Genomic DNA, 21,503 nt, shown 5'->3' with positions numbered 1-21,503 from the left:
ATAGTGAGGTTCTTAAGTAGGACACAGAGTGTCTCTGTGACCTTTCCAGACTCTTCCTTGGGAATCCTGGTAATTAGAGGGGAAAGATAAAGGGAAGGTTTCTTAGCTCAGGCTTCCACAACAAAGCCCCACAGACAAGGTGGCTTAAAGAAAAGAAATTTATTTTCTCACGGTTCTGGAGGCTGAAAGTGCAAAACCAAGGTGTCAGCAAGTCTGGGTCTTTCTGAGGGCTGTCTCCATGGCCTGTGGATAGTCTTTTCCCTGTCTTCAGATTTTCTTCCATCTGTACGTGTGTGTCCTGATTTCTTCTTATCAGGTCACAAGTCAACTACTGGATTGGATTGGGGGCCGCCCATATGACCTCATTTTTAATTCATCACCTCTTAAGACTCTCCAAATATAGTCACATTCTGAGTTACTGGGGATTAGGACCTCAACAAATGAACTTGCTGTGGTGGGGTGGGGGCAGGGTGCACAATTCATCCCAAAGCAGAAGGGAATTGTTATTCTACAAGGTCAAGTTCAGTCTCATAACTGATACACCTTGATTGCATTATTGGGATTCTCACCTTTGAGAATTGTATTCAGGCCAATGGGACTTGTCTGGGGAGAGTTGTACATCAGAAAGGCCTGAATTAACTTAATTACACTTAAGGGGTAGGAATGGTATTCACAGCTAAAAGTTTAGTCCTCAAATTGTACGTCTCATCTCTCCAGAATGTGTATTACTGATGCCTTGAGATGGGGTAAGTAATTACTTGGGACAGAGAGCTGAGTGCCTTCTCATTCTGGGGGTTCCTGATTAGGCTAACTTGAGATCCTTTGTATTAGTATCCTCATTTCAGTCTGTCAGGGTCAGCACCCTGTGGGAATGTCTCCTGTTTTAGAGGCAAAGGACTGGTTACTTACATACTAAAATGAACAATCTTAACAGTATTCATTTGGTCTTAAAAAAAAACCCAAACACCTTGTTACTCTAGAAGTTAGTCTTTAAAAACACACAGGAAGAACCCAAGACTTAATTTTGTGTAATTTTCTACAACGTCTTTTGTGGTTTGAATGATACGTTCCCAACTAACGGAACACAGAAGCAGTGGATGGACTTCAACTCAGCCAAGTGCTAACCATCTGAGATGACAGCAGATCCTCCCAGCTGCGAAGTTTATGCTGAACAGAGTGGCCTGAATCCTTTATGGCTATTGATTTTGCTTGCAATTCCTTTGCCAGTGTACAAAAATGGTTGTTTCTGGTCGGCTTCCTCTGGACATCTTTTGATGAGTTACACGGTGCCAGTTTTGTGAACTCAGGTGTGCACTGACATTCCCGCTTCATGCCATCTGCTCTTCTATACAGAAGGTTGAAGGTTAAGACCAGGGAACAGTGGAGCCTCTCTCCTTTTCTTTCAACTATTAGGTTCTCTTGCTGAGAGCTGTGTTCTTCTGAAGACCCACGTTTGCACACAGAATGCTGGTTACCTTATTTATATGCTCTAGAAATGAAAAGCTTTTGGATGATATTTTACCTGAAGGGATAGTAGCCAATGCTTCAGGGTACCGCAGTGTCTGACTTCTTGACATCAGCTTTTTGATAAAAGCTCATTATCACTGGGTGGGAGGTCAGGAATGACACATTCTAAGCTTTAGGCACATGGTATGAAGAGTTACACGTAGCAGGGGATATTGTAGCTCTGCTTCAGCATTAAATATGAAGCACATTAATTAAGATTAGAGTGGGGAGATTTACCAAACCCTTAGGGAAGAAAAACTATTTAACAGACTTTTATTTTCTTGCTGTTGCTAGTGATTCTGAAACTAGGATTTGTATAATTAACTGGTTCCTCATGGAGTAGCTCTTCTACCTCTTTTATACGGTTCTTAAGAATATAGTTAATATTTTTTAAAAAGAAGACTTTTCACATTGTAAGTACTATATAATTACTTGGTGAATTAATTATGTAACAATTGATTCCAGGATAAACAAAATGTGGTATATGCTTACAATGGAATATTATTCAACCATAAAAAGGAATGATATTTTGATACATACTACCACATGGATGAAACTTGAAAACAATGTGTTAAGTAAAATAAGCCAGACACAAAAAGGAGAAATATTGTATGATTCCACTTATATGACATACCTGGAATAGACAAACTCAAAGATACAGAAAGCAGAATAGTGGTTACCAGGGGCTGTGGGTAGGGGAAATGGGGAATTAGGGAAGAGTTTCTGTTTGGGATGACAAACAAATTATGGGAGTGGATAATGGTGATGGTTATACAACATTGTGAATGTACTTAATACCACTGAATTAGACACTCTAAAAATGGTTACAATGATAAATTTTTATTTTGCTTGTTTTACCATAATAAAAAACTTTTAAAATATTGATGCCAATGCAGAAAGGATATTTGAGACTTATATACATACAAATATATAAATTTAAACTTTTTGTTACTTAGACATAATATTACTTGAGCTTAAAAACCTGCCTGAGGGCAGTTTTTCTGTGGATTTGCTACTAATCAGCAATAGAGAAAACTTCTACTCCAGGCTGTTACCAGGACTGTAGTCTCAGACAGTTGTAGCCCAGTTCCTACCCAACTTTTTTTGGAAGAAATAATAAAATTTATGGAAAATATCTCAAAGGATATGGAGTTCATTAGTTTTTCCAGAAATTGTAACTTTTAGCCCTGGATCAAACCAGATGTCCAGATTTTTATGTGGTTTTTTTTTTTTTCTTTGCTAGATCACTTTAGTGAATGTTACTTTGGTGTCATATGTGATGTTAAGAAGACATTGTAGGAGACTCCCTACTGTGTATACTTAGAGACATTGTTATGTAATTACTCTGCACTTCAAACGTGGGTGGTAAAGGATCCTTTAAGAATTTGCCTGAGGTAGGGAAGGTTAACAACTTGGAAAAAATTTCTCAATGACATGAAGCTAACACTCATGAGGAGTATGTATATGGTATTTTATATCATGTTTAGTGTGACCAGAGTGTGTCTATTTTCTTCTTCGCTTTGGCTACTAGCATGCTTACAGCCTAATTTATGAACCATATCAGTAATAATTAGCACCTTACAACATACATTTCTGTGGACTTTTTCTCATGTTCTTATAGCCTCTTTTTATGTTGTCTTCTTTAGATAGTATATATGTTTTGTAAATTAACTCATTCCTTTTTTGAAATTAGATGGCATACTAGTACTAATTAGGGTTCTTCAGAGAACCCTGACCTAGAGAGTGTGTGTGTGTGTCTGTATATGTGTAGAAAGAAAGAGAGTAGGGGGAAAAGGATTTATTTTAAGAAATTTTCTCATGCAACTGTTGGGGTTGGCAAGTCTGAGGTTCACAGGGCAGGCTACCAGGTTGGAGATCCAAGAAGAGTTACTGTTGCAATCTTGAGTTTAAAGGGAGGCTGGAGACAACATTTCTTCTTGGGAGACCTCAGTCTTTTCTCTTAAGCCTCAACTGATCAAACGAGGCCCATTCACATTATGAGAGATAATCTGCTTTATTCAAAATCTACTGATTAAAATGCTAATCACATCTTTAAAATACCTTTTCAGCAGCATAGGCTAAGCTCTGACCAAACAGAGGGGCACCATAGCCTAGCCAAGTCGACACATAGAATTAAGTATTACATTAACCAGGTACGGTGGCACATGCCTGAAGTCCCATCTATCAGGAGGCTAAGAGGACTGCTTGAGCCCAGGATTTTAAGGCTATGGTGAGCTACGATCATACCATTGTATCCTAGCCTGGGCCAGAGTGAGACCTCTTACAAAAATATATATATAAATATATAATAGAATTTTCTTAAAATTGGGCATAATTTTTGTCTTTTATATTTGCTCATTTGAATTGCATATAGGGAAACATTCCAATTCCCTCCCACCGCCTCATCTGGGTTCAAGACTCATGTTGTCATTATTTCATCAGCTGGTAGGGCTGTCTTCCAAACCAGGTTAAATGGTACAGAGTCTTCATTGTGGATGTGTTGAATGTGTGAATGTGTGAATGCTGCGACCTGCCAAATACCCTGATATATGCCAGTGTTATAGAGAGTTCTGCCAGCTCTTTGGTAAACAGACATTTTTGTGGAGGGACGTGATGAAGTGTATGATTTCACCAGTTATTACCATCCTTAATTAGATGGGGCCCAGGTGTGTTAATAAAACGCTAGTTCACACTCTCTGTAATGTTAACGGCCCCACCTTGAGATTGTTCAATTGACTGTCTTGCTGTCCTGTTCTGAAGTGTCTCCGAATATCGAGAAACCTGCATTTTGTTAGAAAACATTCCAGTTGTTCAGGAACGTAACTCATCGTCAGCAGTGGCTCTTACCTTATCTTTTTTATTTCTGGTAGGCTGATTACTCTGAGTGCAAACCTTTTCACTGTTGCAGAGAGGAGCCTGACAACCACATTCTGTTTCTCAAGGTAAGAATGGCAGCTGTTACAGCGGCCCTCGGCTTTTCGTTTGGGAGCTCTGGTTAGGTAGTTGGGAGTGGACTTCTGAAAGTCCTGAGACTCTGTCTTTTTCCCCTCTCCTCGGCAGTTTGCCAGGTTTTCCATCCTAAGCTCTCACTGCTCACTGTGGTCCTGTGGTTTGGAAGTTTGGCTTGAGCTTAAGTTACATTTCTGGTGAACCAAAGACGGGGGTCCCCATGCTTAGTGAATGGTCAGTAGATCAAAGACTTCTCTGCTTACTACAGAAGCTAATTTGGTCAATTGAAAGAGAACTTCCTCAGAGTAACCTCAGTGGCAGATAGGGGGTATGTTGGGGGTGTGGAGCAATGTTCAAAAGTGTCTGCAGTAAGTGACATTGCTGAATACACCTAGAACGTGTGTGCACTAATTACTGAGCATTTTTAATTATAGGACCTTTACATGTTAAGCCTTAGAAAATATTTACTGATCCAAAACAGGACGAGAGTCTTGCCCCAACAATGAAGAGAGACAGCATAGATGGATGTGGGCACATTGAACGTTATGTGTTCAACTGATGATTGCTTTTTACTTGATGCATTTTGCCTTTTGGTTTTAGGTATGGTGCTTATTGCACAGGTTCACCAGGTTAGTGTGTCAGGCCTGACTCCATTTTTCTAGGTGAAGACATTAAATGAGAGATTCGGTTTTTGTGAGGGCAGGCAGCAAATGCCACCTGTGTGAGGCTTTGGGGACTGGCCCTGGTTGTCCGAGTAGTCTTCTTGGCTATCAAGACTATCAAGTACCAGCCCAGAGGCCTTCTGCCTTGCAGACAGACCTCCCACTTTGCATCTGATCGGTGGAAGAGAGGGAGGAAACATGCAAAGCAAATTATCTGAGATTATGAGCTGATCTGGCCAGGGCCATGTTTATGTTATGTTTCTTGCCTAAAGAGCAGATTGAATTATTAGTGCCTGTGTTTGTGAATGATAATTATATGTTTCAAGTACAAAGCAGAATTCTGTAAACTATCTACTAAGATGCCTTTCTAAATGGATAACATTTTATGACCCTAATAAGGCCCAAGACAACAAGCAGGAATTTGGATATTATCATCACTCTTTTCCCCGGGGTGTATTGGGTGGTGTGTGAGCTGTAACTTCAACTTGAGAGTCTGCTAGTAAGAAACCCAAAAGACACAAAGATCAGGGGAATGACGGTCTAGTCTTAAGACATATGGGAACATTGGGTCATTTTCCAAAGGAAGGAAATGTAATTCTTTGTTAGTAACAGTGTTAAACAGTGTCAGGATCATCATGATCACCATGTTGACAAAATGTAACTCTAGTATTAACCATCTCTATCACCACCATCACTACAGTTAACATTTGTGCTTTCTTACTCTCTAACAGATACTAGGCATTTTGTATGGATTCTGTCTCTCACTCTGCACAGCATTCCTGTGAGGAAGGGTCTATGAATATCCACCTTTTACAGTTGAAACTGACGCTGACCTAAGAGACTAGATAAGTTGCCCAAAGTTAGACAGTCAAGCCAAAAAGTGGAAGAACTGCGATGTAACCCATTGAACAGCACAAAATGGGGCCAATCCCACGTGGCTGTGCTTTATTCGATATTCACACTCATCGCTGCTCACATTGCCTTTTGCCCCTGATCACTACCTGCAGTTGACATTCTATCTCTTCTGCACAAAAGTAGTCAAAAGATTCAAGAGCATTTAAGTAGTTCAAGATCATTAAAGCATATTTGGCCTATGGAGAACAGCAGAAAGAATTAAGAATAAAAATCACCCAATTTTAAAAGGTGCTAGTTGTCGTCATGAACACGTTAGTGTATTTTGCTGCTGTTTTCCCCTTTCTATATAGTTTTTTCACATATTCTCTATAGACTTAAGTTTTGAACTTTAAATATAACCTAAGTCATTTCTTGTGCTTTTGCCTATTTTAATGGCTGCTGAGTACTCTATTAAATGTGTGTGATTAGAGAACTTCAAGCCTATACCACAAGAAGTTAGAATCTTGACTTGCTTCTACATGGTAAGTGCAGAGTTTCTGCCCTCCCCCGCCCCCGCCTTATTTGATAGCTGATTTCTTTTTTCTGAGCAACTGAGTTGGAATTACGGGGTACCTGCATCCCCTCACATTGTAAATACCTTGTATCTTGAGAGGGGTCTCTGTGGGGTGGGGCAGGGGTCCTGCTTGCCTGGAGCTCAAATCCAGCTCTGTACCAAAGCTAGCTGCAAGTTCTTGGGTTAGTTACTTTATTTTATGGCATCTTCATCTGTGAACATCACATCTGATCTATAATTCCACACAGTCAGGAGTGTTCTGAACTCTCTTGATTCATAACCTGATCACTTTCAATAGATTCAGCAATTTTGGTTGGGCTCAGTGGAGTTACTCTGAGATGCTTTAAGCAGGGAATTTTGCTTTTCAAGATGATCAGACCTGTAAGCTCTTAGAAGAAGTGTCTTACTTTTATATAATTCTTGCCATTTCCACTTCTGCACCCTCAACAACTTTTTCCTCCATGCTGACATATCCACAAAATAGATACTACAAAGAATGAGCTCAACAAACAAGAACAAACAGGTACTGCACAGACAAAGGCTACTGGGCTTGTGTAAGAACCTTTAGTCCCATGGCTGTTCAGCTTACCAAATAACTGAATAAGATCATTTTCATTTAAATGTGGTAGTTTTGTTTATAACAGACGGGGACTTAAGCTTCCAGAGCCTTTGATCACATATTTCAGAGCAATTTCCCTATAAAGTTGAGTATCAGTTCTTCCCTCATGTTACAGGGGTGGGAACACTGATTTATGGAGCTGGCTAAATTTTCCCTCTGTGTCCTAGAGTGAAATAACCTTTGGTTTAGGTCACAGTAAAATCACAGCTTAGAATATAATCATTCTCTTGTGGTGGGAAGGGAAGACTTTTACTCTAACCTTTGGGGTCAACAACTAGGTCCATGAAATAAACTGACGACAGGCAGATCAACAGGAGAAAAGGTATGCAAATTTATTACATGCATAAGGGCATAAGGAAAAAAGTGAAGTCAGATTTTGGAGCTCATATACTCTCTTCGCAGGAGAGACGGGAGGAGGGATATAGGCAACTAAGGGAAGAGTAAATGATTTTTTGGGGGAGATGAATGGGCCCTCAGAAGAATAAATGGGAGATACACAGTGGTCTGTGACAGAGTTTGTCTAGATCGGGTGTGTGTTCTAGTCTTCTTACCTGTAATAAGAGTTAATCTCCCCTGGTTGATGAAGCTTCTGTGGAGAGAATTGATGACAACCAAGTTCCTTTTGGAGCATCTGTCTGTCTTTAGGCAGATAAGAGCAGCCCAGAGAAAGCCTCTCTCTGCATTTGCTGTTTTTTCAAATGCCTTCAGCTCAAAATAGTCATACGAGTACAGTATGTTTTAGAGTGGCATATCCTGAAGTCCTTCACTTGCTTTGACCAGCGGAATAAAATGGAGGCATTCAGAGCTTCCTGCATTCTTGGAGCCACAGATCTGGACCATGGAAATGACATGATTGGTTCTGACTGGCTCCCCTGATTCTCCCCTAGTTGAATTGGTTGGCTCATGCCATGAAGGTGTCTACTCACACTGTTGTGCAATATTCACTTGTTCTGGAATAACACTGCTTCCAAGGAAGCCAAATTCATGCATTTCTGGCTTCGTATTGTATCGCAGACCAAAAGGAACAAACAAAATCCTGCATTCCTATGATATTCCTCTACAAGAATCTAACTTGGTACCCTGCCTTGGTGCAGAAAGCTTGCCTCCATCTTTCCAAATCTGATCACTAATTTGTCTTAGTTTTTTCCAAGTGAATGTGCTGCCTCACTGGCCCTAGGTGCAGCGGTGAGATGAGAGCTTGGAAGCACCACGTGGTGGTTGGTAAACCTGCTGGCAAATAACCAAGTGGCCTGGTTTTATGTGTGTGTGTTTGAAATGCTATTGATAATAAAACATTTGTGTAGGGCCTTGTATCAGTTATCTATTTCATAACAAGCTACCTCAAACATAGTGGCTTGTTTTAGTTGCTTATGATTCTGTGGGTCAGCAATTTGGGCACTCTTGCTAACATTGCCATTTGGCCTCAGCTGGGTGGTTCTTTTGTTAGTTTCACCTGGGCTCACTCGTACCCTGCACTTAGCTGGTACTGGGGAGCTAGGTGATCTAGGGCAGCTCACCTGGGATGACTCATCTCTGCCATATGGTCTCCCCTTTCAATAGGCTAGCTCAACTTCTTTCATGTGACAGAACTTTCTGGCAAAAGGATAAGAGAAAAAGCCATAAGCTTGAAGCCTAAACTCAAAAATTACATAGCCTCTCTTCTGCCACATTCTGTTGGTCAAAGGAAGTTTTAGAGCCAGCCCAGATTCAATGGGAGGGAATTGGAAATAGACTCCACCTCTAACTCAGAGTAGCTGCAAAGAATTCATAGCCATTTTACATTTATTGCAGGCTCTTAACTTTGATATAAAAGCAATCTGAAATTATTTTAAAATTATTTTATTTTGTCTTCGAAAAATCCTGGAAAAGGGATAGTCTTGTCAGTCCATCTGGGAGAAGTCTGGAAAGCAGAGTCTTTGGTAATATACCTAAGAATATAATAAAGTTAATAACAACACAAGCAGACACTAATACTGTTTTTACTGTATGTCCAGCACTATTTGAAGTCCTTTATATTTCATAACTCATTTGGTCATGACAAGATCTTATGATTAGGTATTATTTTTATCCCCAATTTATCGGTGAGAAAACTGAGACACAGAGAGGTTAAATAACTCCCCTCGAAGTCATATAGCAGCTAAGTGGGATTCCACCCCAGGACGTCAGGATTCAGTCTACATGTTAACCCTAATGCTTCTTGAGTTAATGGAAATTAAATCTTTGTGACTCTTAGCAGAGTTCTCTCTTGGACTGTGTAGTTTTTCTAGAGACAGGGGGATTGGCTATTTAGAGATGGTTGCTAGGCCTTCCTAGGTACACCCAAGTGACCAAACATGGTTCTGTCACATTGTGGGAGATCCTAATTAGATGTAATAAAGACACTCACAATCCCATGGAACACAGAGTAATTCTCCTGAGCCCAGTGGTATTTCCTGGAGGTAGGGGTAGGGGCAGAGGGCTCTTATTCTTCTCTTTGATTGCAGGCATTTGAAGAATGAGGATTTTGATAATGCCTTCTACAACTTTTCAGATAGCCTCTTGTTTTTAGGCTTCAAGTAATCAGAAAGAGCCCCAGAGAAAAGAATGTTGTGTTTATTTAGCTTTTTGTTTGAGGACTGTCCCAAGCAAAGGGTGGGTTGATAGCCTTTTAAATCCAGTGTTTGTTGAACTTAATTCAGTCCAGTGTCCAGGTAGAACAGGTGGTTTGTCTAAGAAAAATGACAAATTTTGCTGACATTTTTGAGGTCATCCTTTCAGCCATGAATAAAGTAGCTCATAGTACCCATATGAGTTGCAATAAGAAGTTACTTAATCTCTCTGTGCCTCGGTTTTCTCAGCTGTAAATTGGGAACCCTTTCTGTTTGAGGGGCATGGACACATTTAGGAGACAGGACTAGACTTGTGTCTCAGGATCGTCCTACCTCACTCTCCATTTAGCTCTGGAGTGAGGGAGAGACTGCCAATCTAAGGCTTCAGGGAAGTCACTTTGGTTGCCTAGCATCTTCTCTCTCCTTTAAATCCCATCCTTGTCTCTTGACTCTACAACTGGCCTCCTTCTGACATCCTCATCATCTTAGGTGGGCTCAGGTTGGCATCGATGTCTGTTTCATTGCTATTGAGAGTGTTTGCTACAACTCTGCACTCATGAGAACTTGCATGTTCACCCTAATATGAACTCCAGCTAGACTCTGAGCTGGAAAAAGGGCAGTCTGGACATGTACAGCCCCACTAGAGAGGAAATATCATGGGATGGGGACGAGGGAGACCCAGGCTGCAGATTGCCTGGCCCCTTCCATCATTGCTCACCTTCCCACATCAAGAACTTCTCAGAAGGACAGCTTTCTTGCTTGTCAACCATGACATCCTAGGGATATTTTCCCATACCAGTGGAAACTCTGTTAACTTCATAATCTTTTCCTTCAACTAATCTTGAAGACTTTATAATCCTCTTCTGCATTAAACATTTTTTTTTCTTGTAGATGCTCATTTTCCTCTTTTGTTATTCAAACCAGCTGGGACAGTTTATCCCCCTAGCATAGAAATGAAAACCTGACAGGCAGGTCTCGGCAGCCGAGATTGGGCTGGTTCTCTCTCCAAGCAGTGTTTTACTGTTGGCTGCTGCCACTGAATAGCTCAGCCTGCCGTTATGACAGAATGGCCCAGAACAGACTACAGGCAGGAAGCATCTTTTGTTTCAGAGGACTTTGGAGCTGTTTTTTTTTCCCTGCCATAAACTTAATTGCCTTCTGTGATGTATCTGGCAAACATACCAGTATCCTTTCTGCTTCCTCCTGCTTGGTCAATCTGGACTACCAAAGCCTGCAGCTTTGCTTTTTAGGAGGTCTGGTTGATCAACATGAGTTTGGCTTTGCTAACATTGCCTATTTTGGGGGACTAGTGGTGCCCAGGAGAAGGATGTGAGTGTGGTATTTGTGCAGTGGGGTATAGAGGAGAGACAGCTGGGTCTTCTGGGACAGTGGGGAAGCAGGCATGATTTAGTGGGCTCAGAAAATTGTGGTTCACCAGGGTCCTCATGTGCATGAGTAAGTCATCCTGCTTCCTGAAAGGGAGGTTTTATTCACCTTATCCCCATAGAGGATGTTTCAGATGTGGCAGTTCCTTTAAATCACTGCAATTTTGACTCACCCTAGGATTTCTGGGTTTCATTGTTCACCTTTCTTGTTGGTTTTATGACCAGTGTTGGAGGAACGACAATACATGAAAGTTTGTGGAAGCCCCTCCTTTTGATTTTTTTCTTTGCACTGAAGATGATTGCTTAACAATAATAAACATAGAAAGAGTTTTGTTTGTTTGTTTGTTTTTAAAGAAATTTGGGCCAGATATGGTGGCTCATGCCTATAATCTTTGGGAGACATATGTAGGTGGGTCACGTGAGGTCAGGAATTCAAGACCAGCGTGGCAAATGTGGCGAAAACCCATCTCTCCAAAAATACAAAAATCAACCAGGCATGGGGACATTTGCCTGTAGTCTCAGCTACTCAGGAGGCTGAGGCAGGAGAGTCACTTGAACTGAACCAGGGAGGTGGAGTTTGCAGTAAGGAAAAAGAAGAAAAAAAGAACCTTGCTCTAGGCTGGCTTTTGGCGAGGAAGACAAGCTAGGGATGGTGCTTTGAATGGTCAAAGGCATATTTACTCATTTGCACATGCATCCATCAGGTTCCAGTCCACAGTAGCAGCCACTTTAGCAACATTCTCATAATCCTCAGTGGCACCTTCTTTAAAGCTTGTTATCAACAATCCAACCAAAGCATTGCATTTCAAATTTAACCTGAAGCGTCCCTTGAAATTTCATCCTCAGGAAGTCTTTCTAGAATGGAGATGAAAACCTCTTCTGTGTCTAAACATGACAAGCCCATGCACGATTTGCCTGTTCTCACCATGATCATTTCCATATTTAAACTGTGAATATTGAGTTCTGTCTGTTATCAGCTGTGTTTCCCCATGCCTATTCTCTGAATGTAGGTCCTTGCTAGAACAAAAAGGGTAAAGATTGTTATTACTGGACAGCAGATCACATAACCGCCAGTGTGCTGCCACCGGATAGATGACGAATGACTGTGTTTGGACAGTAATGGAACTTGCAGCATGCACTCTGATCATAGGGGTCCAGCTTCTCTTTTGTGTTAAGCCTCAGGTATCCCTTGATCAAGTGTGTGGTCAAGCCTTTTTAAGTTTACTTTGGAGACTTAGCAGTGTACCCAAACAGATTGTTGCCCAAACCACACATGGTAAGAACCTATTTAGGTATTATCTAACAGAACTCTAATGGGCAACAATTATGTAGACAGTTACTTGTTCTCTATTAAATCAGTGTATTTTCTATAGGTTTGTTAATAGTACTTCATTTGTAATTAAACTATATTTTAACATATCCCCTCCAAAAGGATAAATTGAGTAATGCAATATGGAAATGGTAAGAAGATTCAGATTAGTTAGGAAATGAGAATCCCTAATTCATTCATGGACCCACTCTTGGGGGTCTAGGTGAGAGACCCAGCTGTCTCTCACTTGTCCACTTTCAGCACACACATCACACTCATGTCCTTCTCCTGGGCACCACTGATTCCCCAAAATTGGCAATGTTAGCAAAAGCCAAAGGCAAACTCATGTTAATCAACCAAACTTACTAAAAAGCAAAGCTGGCAGGCATTGGTAGTCCTGGTTGACCAAACAGGAAGAAGTGTTACTCTGGAAGTCTGATTGGAGCATGACTCTGAAGGGGATAAGGTTCTCAATGGTCAAGTCTTTAAACTGGACTTCCATGTTAGAGGGTTTTACCGTTCCTTGTCAACATGTGCATCTGGCTTGCTTCAAAAAGACACTGCATTAGTTGTATAAAAGGGATTCCTAAAATAACCAAGTGAGTGACCTAAGAGAGAAAACCAGCTAGTGTTCCTGTAGGATTTCTCTCCTGAAACTAAAGTTACAAATCTCTTCTCTTCCGTTTTTCATCTATCTTCAGTCGATTCCTGTTATCACCAGAGACCAAATGGATAGTTCTGGGGATTGCTTTCCTTGAGTTGTGAGCTGAAATGCAGACTTTAAATACAGGGTTTTAAAATGTTAGGGAGGAAAGCGACATTGATTTATTTGTTCTGTTCCCTGCCAGCCTGAGAAACCTGTCCCGTCAGGTAATGAACAACTGTTCTTATCCTAACTTCAAGAGAACGATTACTCATCCCATCATTACCACTCCCCCTGAGTCATCCAAGCTGGTGCATTTTGGTTTCCACTGAATAAGAATCTCCAGGCAATGGGAGTCTAGGGCCAAGGATTCTGATTAGTAATATGAATTATATAAATGTGCCTTGGACACAGAAGTTGTGGCACCTTCCAGAAAGATATTTCATAGGCCCAGGTCTTCAGACATGTCTCTATTTGAGAAATTGTATTGGTCAGTATTGCCAAAAGTGGCCATCTTATTGGTCAGTACAGAACGATTATATGAGTGACCAGACCCTACAGCTAGTCTGGTTGATCACAAGGGCAAAGATACAGCTATGAAAATGGATGGCGATTTGCCTGTACCTCTTGCCTGTAATTTCATAGTCATGTTGCATGTTAGCCACTCAGTATTCAGTGGGGATTTTGGTAAATCTTTTTTCAGGCCTTGTTCTTGTGACAGTGCTGAGAGGGGGTTCACACTTGACATGTGCCATCATAGATAGGACTATCGAAAGGCAGCTGGAGTCATTTCCATTTTACAAATACCATATGTCTTCTATCACTTCATTGTTCTCTGTGCTATTCTTAGGTCCTGTCGTGCCTGATTTGGGAGACAAATGTCTCCCAAATTGGATTGTTCTGGATTAAATTTGAATGTATAGGTAGTTATAGAAATCAACATTGATAGGCATGTGTGTTCAGTTCATTTCAAGGTTCAGTTTATTTCAGCAGTCGTAATATTTGTCTTCATTACAGATCTAGAGACACATAGCTTTGAGTAGGAGCTGTATTTTGAAACATCGTAGTTCATGGGAGAACCTGGCATGTAGAAAATCAAAAGAAAATACTCCAGGCAAAATGCTGAATGTAAGTTTGTGGGCTAATAGAAAATCATGCCTCTTTTCTACAAATTCTTAACCTAATCTTTCCTAGGTTTAAATAAAACCAACAATCACTATTATAACAGCTATTCTGTCACCTTTCTCTGTCTTCAGGCACTTGAAATACATCATTAAACATCAGAATTAATCCAAGGCCCTTTAGACTTTAGACAGAGCTCCTTGGGGCAGGAACCTTGTCTTCTTCATCTTGAATCCTTAGAACTAAGAAAAATAAATGTTTTATAAGCAGGCATGTATGAAATAATTAGTGGCTGTGAAAATAAAACAAATGGTGATCCTGAAGCCCTGGCAGTTTGACAGCATGTCCTGTAGGGTCAGTGTGAGATAGGACCTGATTGCAGGTGGGAGCAGCCACTCTGGGATTCTCTGATAAGGCCTGAATGGAAAGGCCAGGAGCGGGTTGACTTTACCGTTGCCTGCAATTCCTGTGTTGAAATGGGAAGGCTGAGCCCAGGCAAATGCTAAGGAAACAACACCAACTCTTTTATTACTCTCCACAACATTTATCGCCAAGTCCTATTCCATGCCCTTCTCCTTGAGGCATTCTGACAGTCATTTTAATGATTTATTTTCTTTTTCACAAACAAAAAACAAATAAAATATTTTATTACCTTTTGGGTAGACTTGATGTCTTTCTCTTTATTTCATCACTTTCTGGGTCTGTAAAATTCCCCTTCCCTTTCAATTTTTATTACTCAAAGATAGGAATTCTGTTTTTCTCATTCCTTATGTGAGAGCTTTTTTTTGAACTGTTTTTTTTTTTTTTTTTTTAAATCGTATATCCCCAGCCTATTTTCTAGTTGTCAGTTTGTATCTGTGAATGTTATGGGTGGAGAGGAAAGGGGTATATGGAAAGGAAGACTCAAGAAAGGCCATATGTTTACAATAACATATGGATTGCAGGGAAAGGTTTTGAATAAGAAAATTATTTTTCAATGCTCTTCTCCACTATTTAAAGATATAGGAACATTGGCAGTATTGCTATTGAAGATGTAGTTGTGTTGGTTTAAGGAAAAACACTCTAGTACTGAAATTTGCTCTGTGGTTTCTTTCCCAGGATCTACAATAAAAACCAATGCTCTGTGTGACAGCCCATGGCACTGTGATTCCCCTCCATCCTGAATTGCATGTCTTCAATCTGAGTGCCCTGCTTTATGGCTCCCAGGCCCCTGGTTTCTATCCTCTGCCCTTTTGGCTTATTTCTGCCTCATTTTACGTATCCCTCTGTATTAGCTTATTCTCACACTGCTAATAAAGATATATCGAGACTGGGTAATTTACTAAGGAAAGAAGTTTAATTGACTCACAGTTCAGCATGGTGGGAGAGGCCTCGGGAAACTTACAATTATGGTGGAAGGGGATGCAAGCATGTCCTTCTTCACATGGTGGCAGGAAGGAGAAGAATGAGCAAAAGGAGGGGAACTCCCCTTATAAAATCATCAGACCTTGTGAGAATTAACTCACTATTACAAGAATAGCAGCATGGGGGTAGCCACCCCCATGATTCAGTTACCTTCTACTGGGTCCCTCCCATGACATGTGAAGATTATAGGAACTAAAATTAAAGATGAGATTTGGGTGGGGACACAGCCAAACCATATCAGCCTCCTTACATTAAGGTGTCAGTAGCAGGATCTCCTCCTTCAGACCAGTCACCATGGGCTTCAAAACCTACCTGACTACATGCATGGATTTGTAAGGACAAAGCTCTTCTTGGAGAGGTGATTTCAGGTCAGAGTTGATGCAGCATGTGTTTGTGCCTTGTTCAGTGGTACAACCAGGACATCTGTTCTGTGGATCTCCTAATCAGAACTGGATGTAATATTCCAAAGAAGATCACACTCATCGTGATGGTCTGGGATGCTCGGATAACTAGTAAAACATTATTTCTGGGTGTGTCTGTGAGAATGTTTCTAGAAGAGATGAGCTAAACTTTAATTGGTAGATGGCCCTCTTCCTTTATGTGGATGAGCACTGTGCAATCCATTAAGGATCCGAACAGAATGAAAAGGCAGAGAAGGATTGAATTACCTCTCTCTGCCTGACTGCTTGAGCCAGTATCTTTTAATAGAATGTATGTGTGTGTATATATATATATATATATATATATATATATATATATATATATATTCTATTGATTCAATTTCTCTGGAAAACCCTGACTAATACAATTGTGAAGAAGAATTTTGTTTGATTAGGATGAGGTTCAATTCACTATTACTATATTTTTTTAAAAAGACATGGTATTTGTAATTACTTAAAATTCATATAGATGAGTTGCTATCTAGCAAGGTCTTGGTTATTCTTCGCCTGTGTTGTTGATTATTTGAAACATAACTTTATATTTAACATCTTGTTGATTTCAGCTTGATGCTTTAGTCTGTCAAACCATTTTTTTTTGCATCTTTATTCTGCTTGAAACATCGTAGCTGACATTCCTGGCTTTGTGCTATCAGTAAGTTTGATTAAAAAGCCATCTTCTCTTCATTCAAGTAATTGATAAAAATGTTAAATACAATAAATGACAGAGTTCTTCAGGATACTGTTAGCACATTTAGAGTTGAGACTCACCTATTTAAAAAACATTATTTGGCAGCTCATAATTTGCTATAATTTCCCTAAGGATAAAATATTCTATGTATTGCTTTGCCAAAATCTAGGTTGTGTATGGAATTCTACTGATTTACTATCCTGTAACCATGTCACAAAAGAAGGGAGATTTGTTTGGCTCAACTTCATGTTATGATACACATGCTAAACCTAACTAATCACTTCCTTTTTTTTCTACTTGCTTACAAACCAGCTACTTATCTGCATATTAATCTGCACCTTTATTTATTAATTCAGAGAATTGTTCATTTGTGAATGTTCAATGTTGTGTCTAGTACTCAATTTACAAGATGTGGTTCCTGCTTTCAAAAAGTTTATAGTCGAATTCTGTGAAGAATGTCAATGGTAGTTTAATGGGAATAACATTGAATCTACAAATTACTTTGGGAAGTATGACCATTTTCATGATACTGATGCTTCCTATCCATGAGCATGGAATGTTTTTCCATTTGTTTGTGTCATTTCTGATTTCTTTGAGCAGTGGTTTGTAGTTCTCCTTGAAGAGGTCCTTTACTTCCTTTATTAGCTGTATTCCTAGGTATTTTATTCCTTTTGTGGCAATTGTGAATGGGGGTTCATTCATGATTTGGCTCTCAGCTTGGTATAAAGGAATGCTTGTAATTTTTGCATGTTGATTTTGCATCCTGAGACTTTGCTGAAGTTGCTTACCAGCTTAAGAAGCTTTTGGGCTGAGATCATGGTGTTTTCTAGAAAAAGGATCATGTCATCTGCCAACAAAGATAGTTTGACTTCCTTTCTTCCTATTTGAATACTCTTTATTTCTTTCTCTTGCCTGATTGCCCTGGCTAAAACTTCCAATGCTATGTTGAATAAGAGTGGTGAGAGAGAACATCCTTGACTTGTGCTAGTTGTCAAGGAGAATGCTTCCAGCTTTTGCCCATTCAGTATGATATTGGCTGTGGATTTGTCATTTATGGCCTTTATTATTTTGAGGAATGGTTCTTTAATACCTAGTTTACTGAGAGTTTTTAACATGAAGGATGTTAAATTTTATCAAAGGCCTTTTCTGCATCTATTGAGATAATCATGTGTTTTTTGTCCTTAGTTCTGTTTATATGATGAATCACATTAATTGATTTGTGTATGTCATACCACCCTAGGGATGAAGCCTATTTGATTGTGGTGGATTGGTTTTTGTTGTGTTGCTGGATTCTTGTCCGAGGGTGGGGAGTGGGAGGAGGGAGAGAATCAGGAAGAATAGCTAATGGATACTGGGCTTAATACCTGAGTGATGGGGCGATCTGTGCAGCAAACCGCCATGGCACACGTTTACCTGTGTAACAAACCTGCATGTCCTGCACATGTGCCACTGAACCTAAAATAAGATTTGGAAATAAAAGCATTAAGTTTATAGTCTAGTGAAGGTAGGAGATATATAATTATAATACTCTGTGCATAATCTCTTTCATCTCCCTCTCTGTGTGTATGTGCGAGTGTGTAGTCAGGTGTTACTTAATGACAAGGATATGTTCTGAGAAATGCATTGTTAAGGAATTTCATCATTGTGCAAACATCATAGAGTGCACTTACATAAACCTAAATGGTATAGCCTAGTATACACCATGCTATATGGTATAGCCTATTCCTCCTAGGCTACAAACCTATACAGCATATGACTATACTGAATACTGCAGGGAGCTGTAAGACAGTGGGAAGACTTTGGGCATCCAAATATATCTAAACAAAGAATAAGTACAATAAAAATACTGTATAAGAGATAAGAAGTGGTCTGCATGTCTAGGGCATTTACCATGAATAGAACTTGCAGGACAGGAAGTTGCTCTGCAACTTCACTTACTCTGTGGGTGAGTAAATGAGTGAGTGAGTGAATGGTGAGTGAATGTGAAGGCCTGGGTGGGACATTGTGTAGACTTTAAAAAGACTATACTTAGGCTACACTAAATTTATTAAAAATATTTTCTCTTTTGGATAACTAATTTTAGTTTACTGTAACTCTTACGGTATAAACTGAAATATTTTTAACTTTTTTAACTCTTAAGTAATAACATTTACCTTAAAACACATTTTTCAAATATGCAAAAGTATTTTTTCTTTATATCCTTATTTTATACACCATTTTTTCTATTTTTAAATTTTTTATTTTTATTTTTTTACTTTTTAAACTTTTGTCTTAAAAACTAAGACACAAATACACATATTAGCTTAGGCCTACTCAGGGTCAGGATTATCAATATCACTGTCTTCCACCTCCACATCATGTCCCACTGGAAAGTCTGCAGGGGCAATAACAAGCATGGAGCTGACGTCTCCTATGGTAACAATGCCGTCTTCTGGATATCTCCTGAAGGTCCTGCCTGAGGCTGTTTGCAGTTGACTTTTTAAAACAAATAAATAAAAGTATACTCTAAAATAATAAAGTATATTAAACACATAAAAGTAAGTAAATACATAAACCTGTAATGCAATCATTTATTAAGTATTATGTACTGTACGTAACTGTGCTATAGTTTCATACGGCAAGTGGTACAGTAAGTTCGTTTACGCCAGCATCACCACAAACAGGTGAGTAATGCGCTGTGCTATAATGCTATGATTACAAAGCCAATAGGGGATAGGAATTTTTCAGCTCCATTATCATCTTATAGGACCACTGTTGTATATGCTGTTCATCCTTGACTGAAACATTATTACGCGACATGTGACTGTGTGTATGTGTATGCACACAATTGTGTTTGTTTGTTACCTGTATAATAAAGATGGAGTTTTATAAACATAAGAGAATAAATAATACCTGGTATGGATATGTCCAAGAGAACAGATAACCACCTGCTGAGCTCAGGACAAAGGAAACAAAATTTGAGCTGGGCCTTACAGAATAAGGATGATTAGTTTCAGAAAGTGTGGCAGGGTACTGAAAGAAAGGAATAAAGTCTCCATTGATAAGCTGCCTGGAGCTAGACTCCAGACCTCCCTGCACAGACCTCTCTGCCTGCCTCCATGACCTCCTAACCCCTGACCTGTGGTTTGCACTTGGTCATGTTATCTACTGACTTTCTTGCCCTTTCTACAACCATTTGATTCACAGACTTCCAAACTATGTCTGCTGTTTTAGTTTGGTGGGGTGTTCAGGCTAAACAGGTGACTACAGGCAGTTGACAAGACCTGCCTGAGGGCCACCTACATGCTAGCATGGTAGCACCCCGAAGACTCTACAGAAGGCAGTGGATTTGATTCTAAAAGATGTCTTGTGCAGCCATATAGAATACATACCTGACAAACTTTAAAATTAGAGGAGCACCCATGCTTTAAACCAGTAATAACTCTACCAAAAAGTGCCTCTCCCTGTACACACACCCACTATCCAAACATCTCTCCGAAATGTCTTACCTGCTTTCATCCTCAGTTGAATTGTTTTTGAAGATTTCAGTGGATCAATTCAGCTGTGTTTGCATCCTGCAGAGCATGAAAAATGGTGTTTCAGTTATTATTATGACAAACTGAGTACCCAACTGCACAGCCTGGGTTTTTAGATTGCAGGTGGAAGTGGCAGCATCTGTGGTTAGAGAAATGGCCCCCAACATGTGGACTGAATATATTTGATTAACATTGCATGGAGAGAGTCAGCCTGGAACCCCAGTGCCGTTCTTCCCCAAATGCATTTTCAACTACTCATTTGGTGGGGAAATGCTTTCATTTTTCCATTGCTGGATCTCTCTTCCCATCAAATATGTAGCCATGTGGCTAAGGTGGTAACTCACAAAGCTGGCTGGGATTATGTTTTTAGTGTCTTGAATGTTTATTTGATTATCTTTGTTCTGCTCCCATTTGGTTATTTTCTCCTGTCTCTTAATCCCACTTCAGCTTGTTTCTTTGGCAGCCAGTAGAAATGCTTTTTGTAAAGAAAATGGCTGTAAATTACCAGGGGTAATGAAACAACTCATATATTGATTTTTGGCTTAGAGGCCCAACATTTTGGGAGTCAACAGCAGGATGCTTTGCTATGGGATCTGCAAGGGATTGGAGTAGATGGCGAATGCTGTGTGAGCAAATCTCATTCCTGCCGAGTGCTTCATTATGCATTCCCTGCAATGAGCAGCTTTAGCAGGCAATGTGCAGAGCCTGTTTATAGGACTGATGGTGGTTCAACTAAATCTCCCACCTGAACAACAAGAAAGCTCTAACTGCATCTTCTCCTTATACAACCTGGCATTGTATCCTTTCTGCAAGAGTTGTTTTTTTCCCTACTAGAAAGTGAATAGAACTGGAAGCAAGGTAATGTTTATTGAGCACTTAGTGTACGCTAGGCATTGTAAAACATACTCTATAGTTAATTAATTTAGTTTTCACTGTATTTTTTGGATAATTTACTCTGTACTATATCCCTGAAATTTAAATATTACTGTCCTTATTTATAGATGAGAACATTGAGACTCCAGGAAGTATTTTTTTCAAATTAAACAGTTCCTAATAGTTCTTAAATTGAGAAAAATAACCTTGACTCCAATTAAGTCTAAAATACACTAAGCCTTAAGAATAACTTGTGTTCCATTAGGGGCCAGAGGTTTAAATACTCAGGCCAAGAAGCAATTAGGCTTCCAGCACAACTTTTCTATGTGGATTCAGCATAGAGACAGCGGTCCATTGTTCTTTCCGCTTTGCCATCCAATCATGTCGGGGCT

At 39.8% G+C, this 21,503-nt stretch overlaps 1 protein-coding gene across 4 annotated transcripts in view; it reads left to right on the top strand.

Annotated features, from left to right (window-relative positions):
- The window catches only part of LYPD6B (LY6/PLAUR domain containing 6B), a 188,577-nt gene that overhangs the window by 125,025 nt on the left and 42,049 nt on the right, over positions 1-21,503 (top strand). For 2 of the 4 annotated variants that reach the window (XM_074399707.1, XM_039470206.2), the window contains one exon: positions 4,377-4,448. The exons of 1 other annotated variant lie outside the window; for it this stretch is intronic. Coding sequence is in view for 1 of the 3 variants with exons in the window: in XM_074399709.1 (XP_074255810.1) it covers positions 4,377-4,448; positions 14,087-14,102 (88 nt within the window). In the remaining 2 variants the exon portion in view is untranslated. Of the gene's footprint in view, positions 1-4,376; positions 4,449-14,086; positions 16,283-21,503 lie in introns of those variants that run through there. One more of the 4 variants, XM_074399709.1, reaches the window with a different exon arrangement.

Source organism: Saimiri boliviensis, chromosome 5, assembly GCF_048565385.1.
Source record: "Saimiri boliviensis isolate mSaiBol1 chromosome 5, mSaiBol1.pri, whole genome shotgun sequence".
Taxonomy (NCBI): domain Eukaryota; kingdom Metazoa; phylum Chordata; class Mammalia; order Primates; family Cebidae; genus Saimiri; species Saimiri boliviensis.
This window is presented reverse-complemented; position numbering and strand designations above follow the sequence as displayed.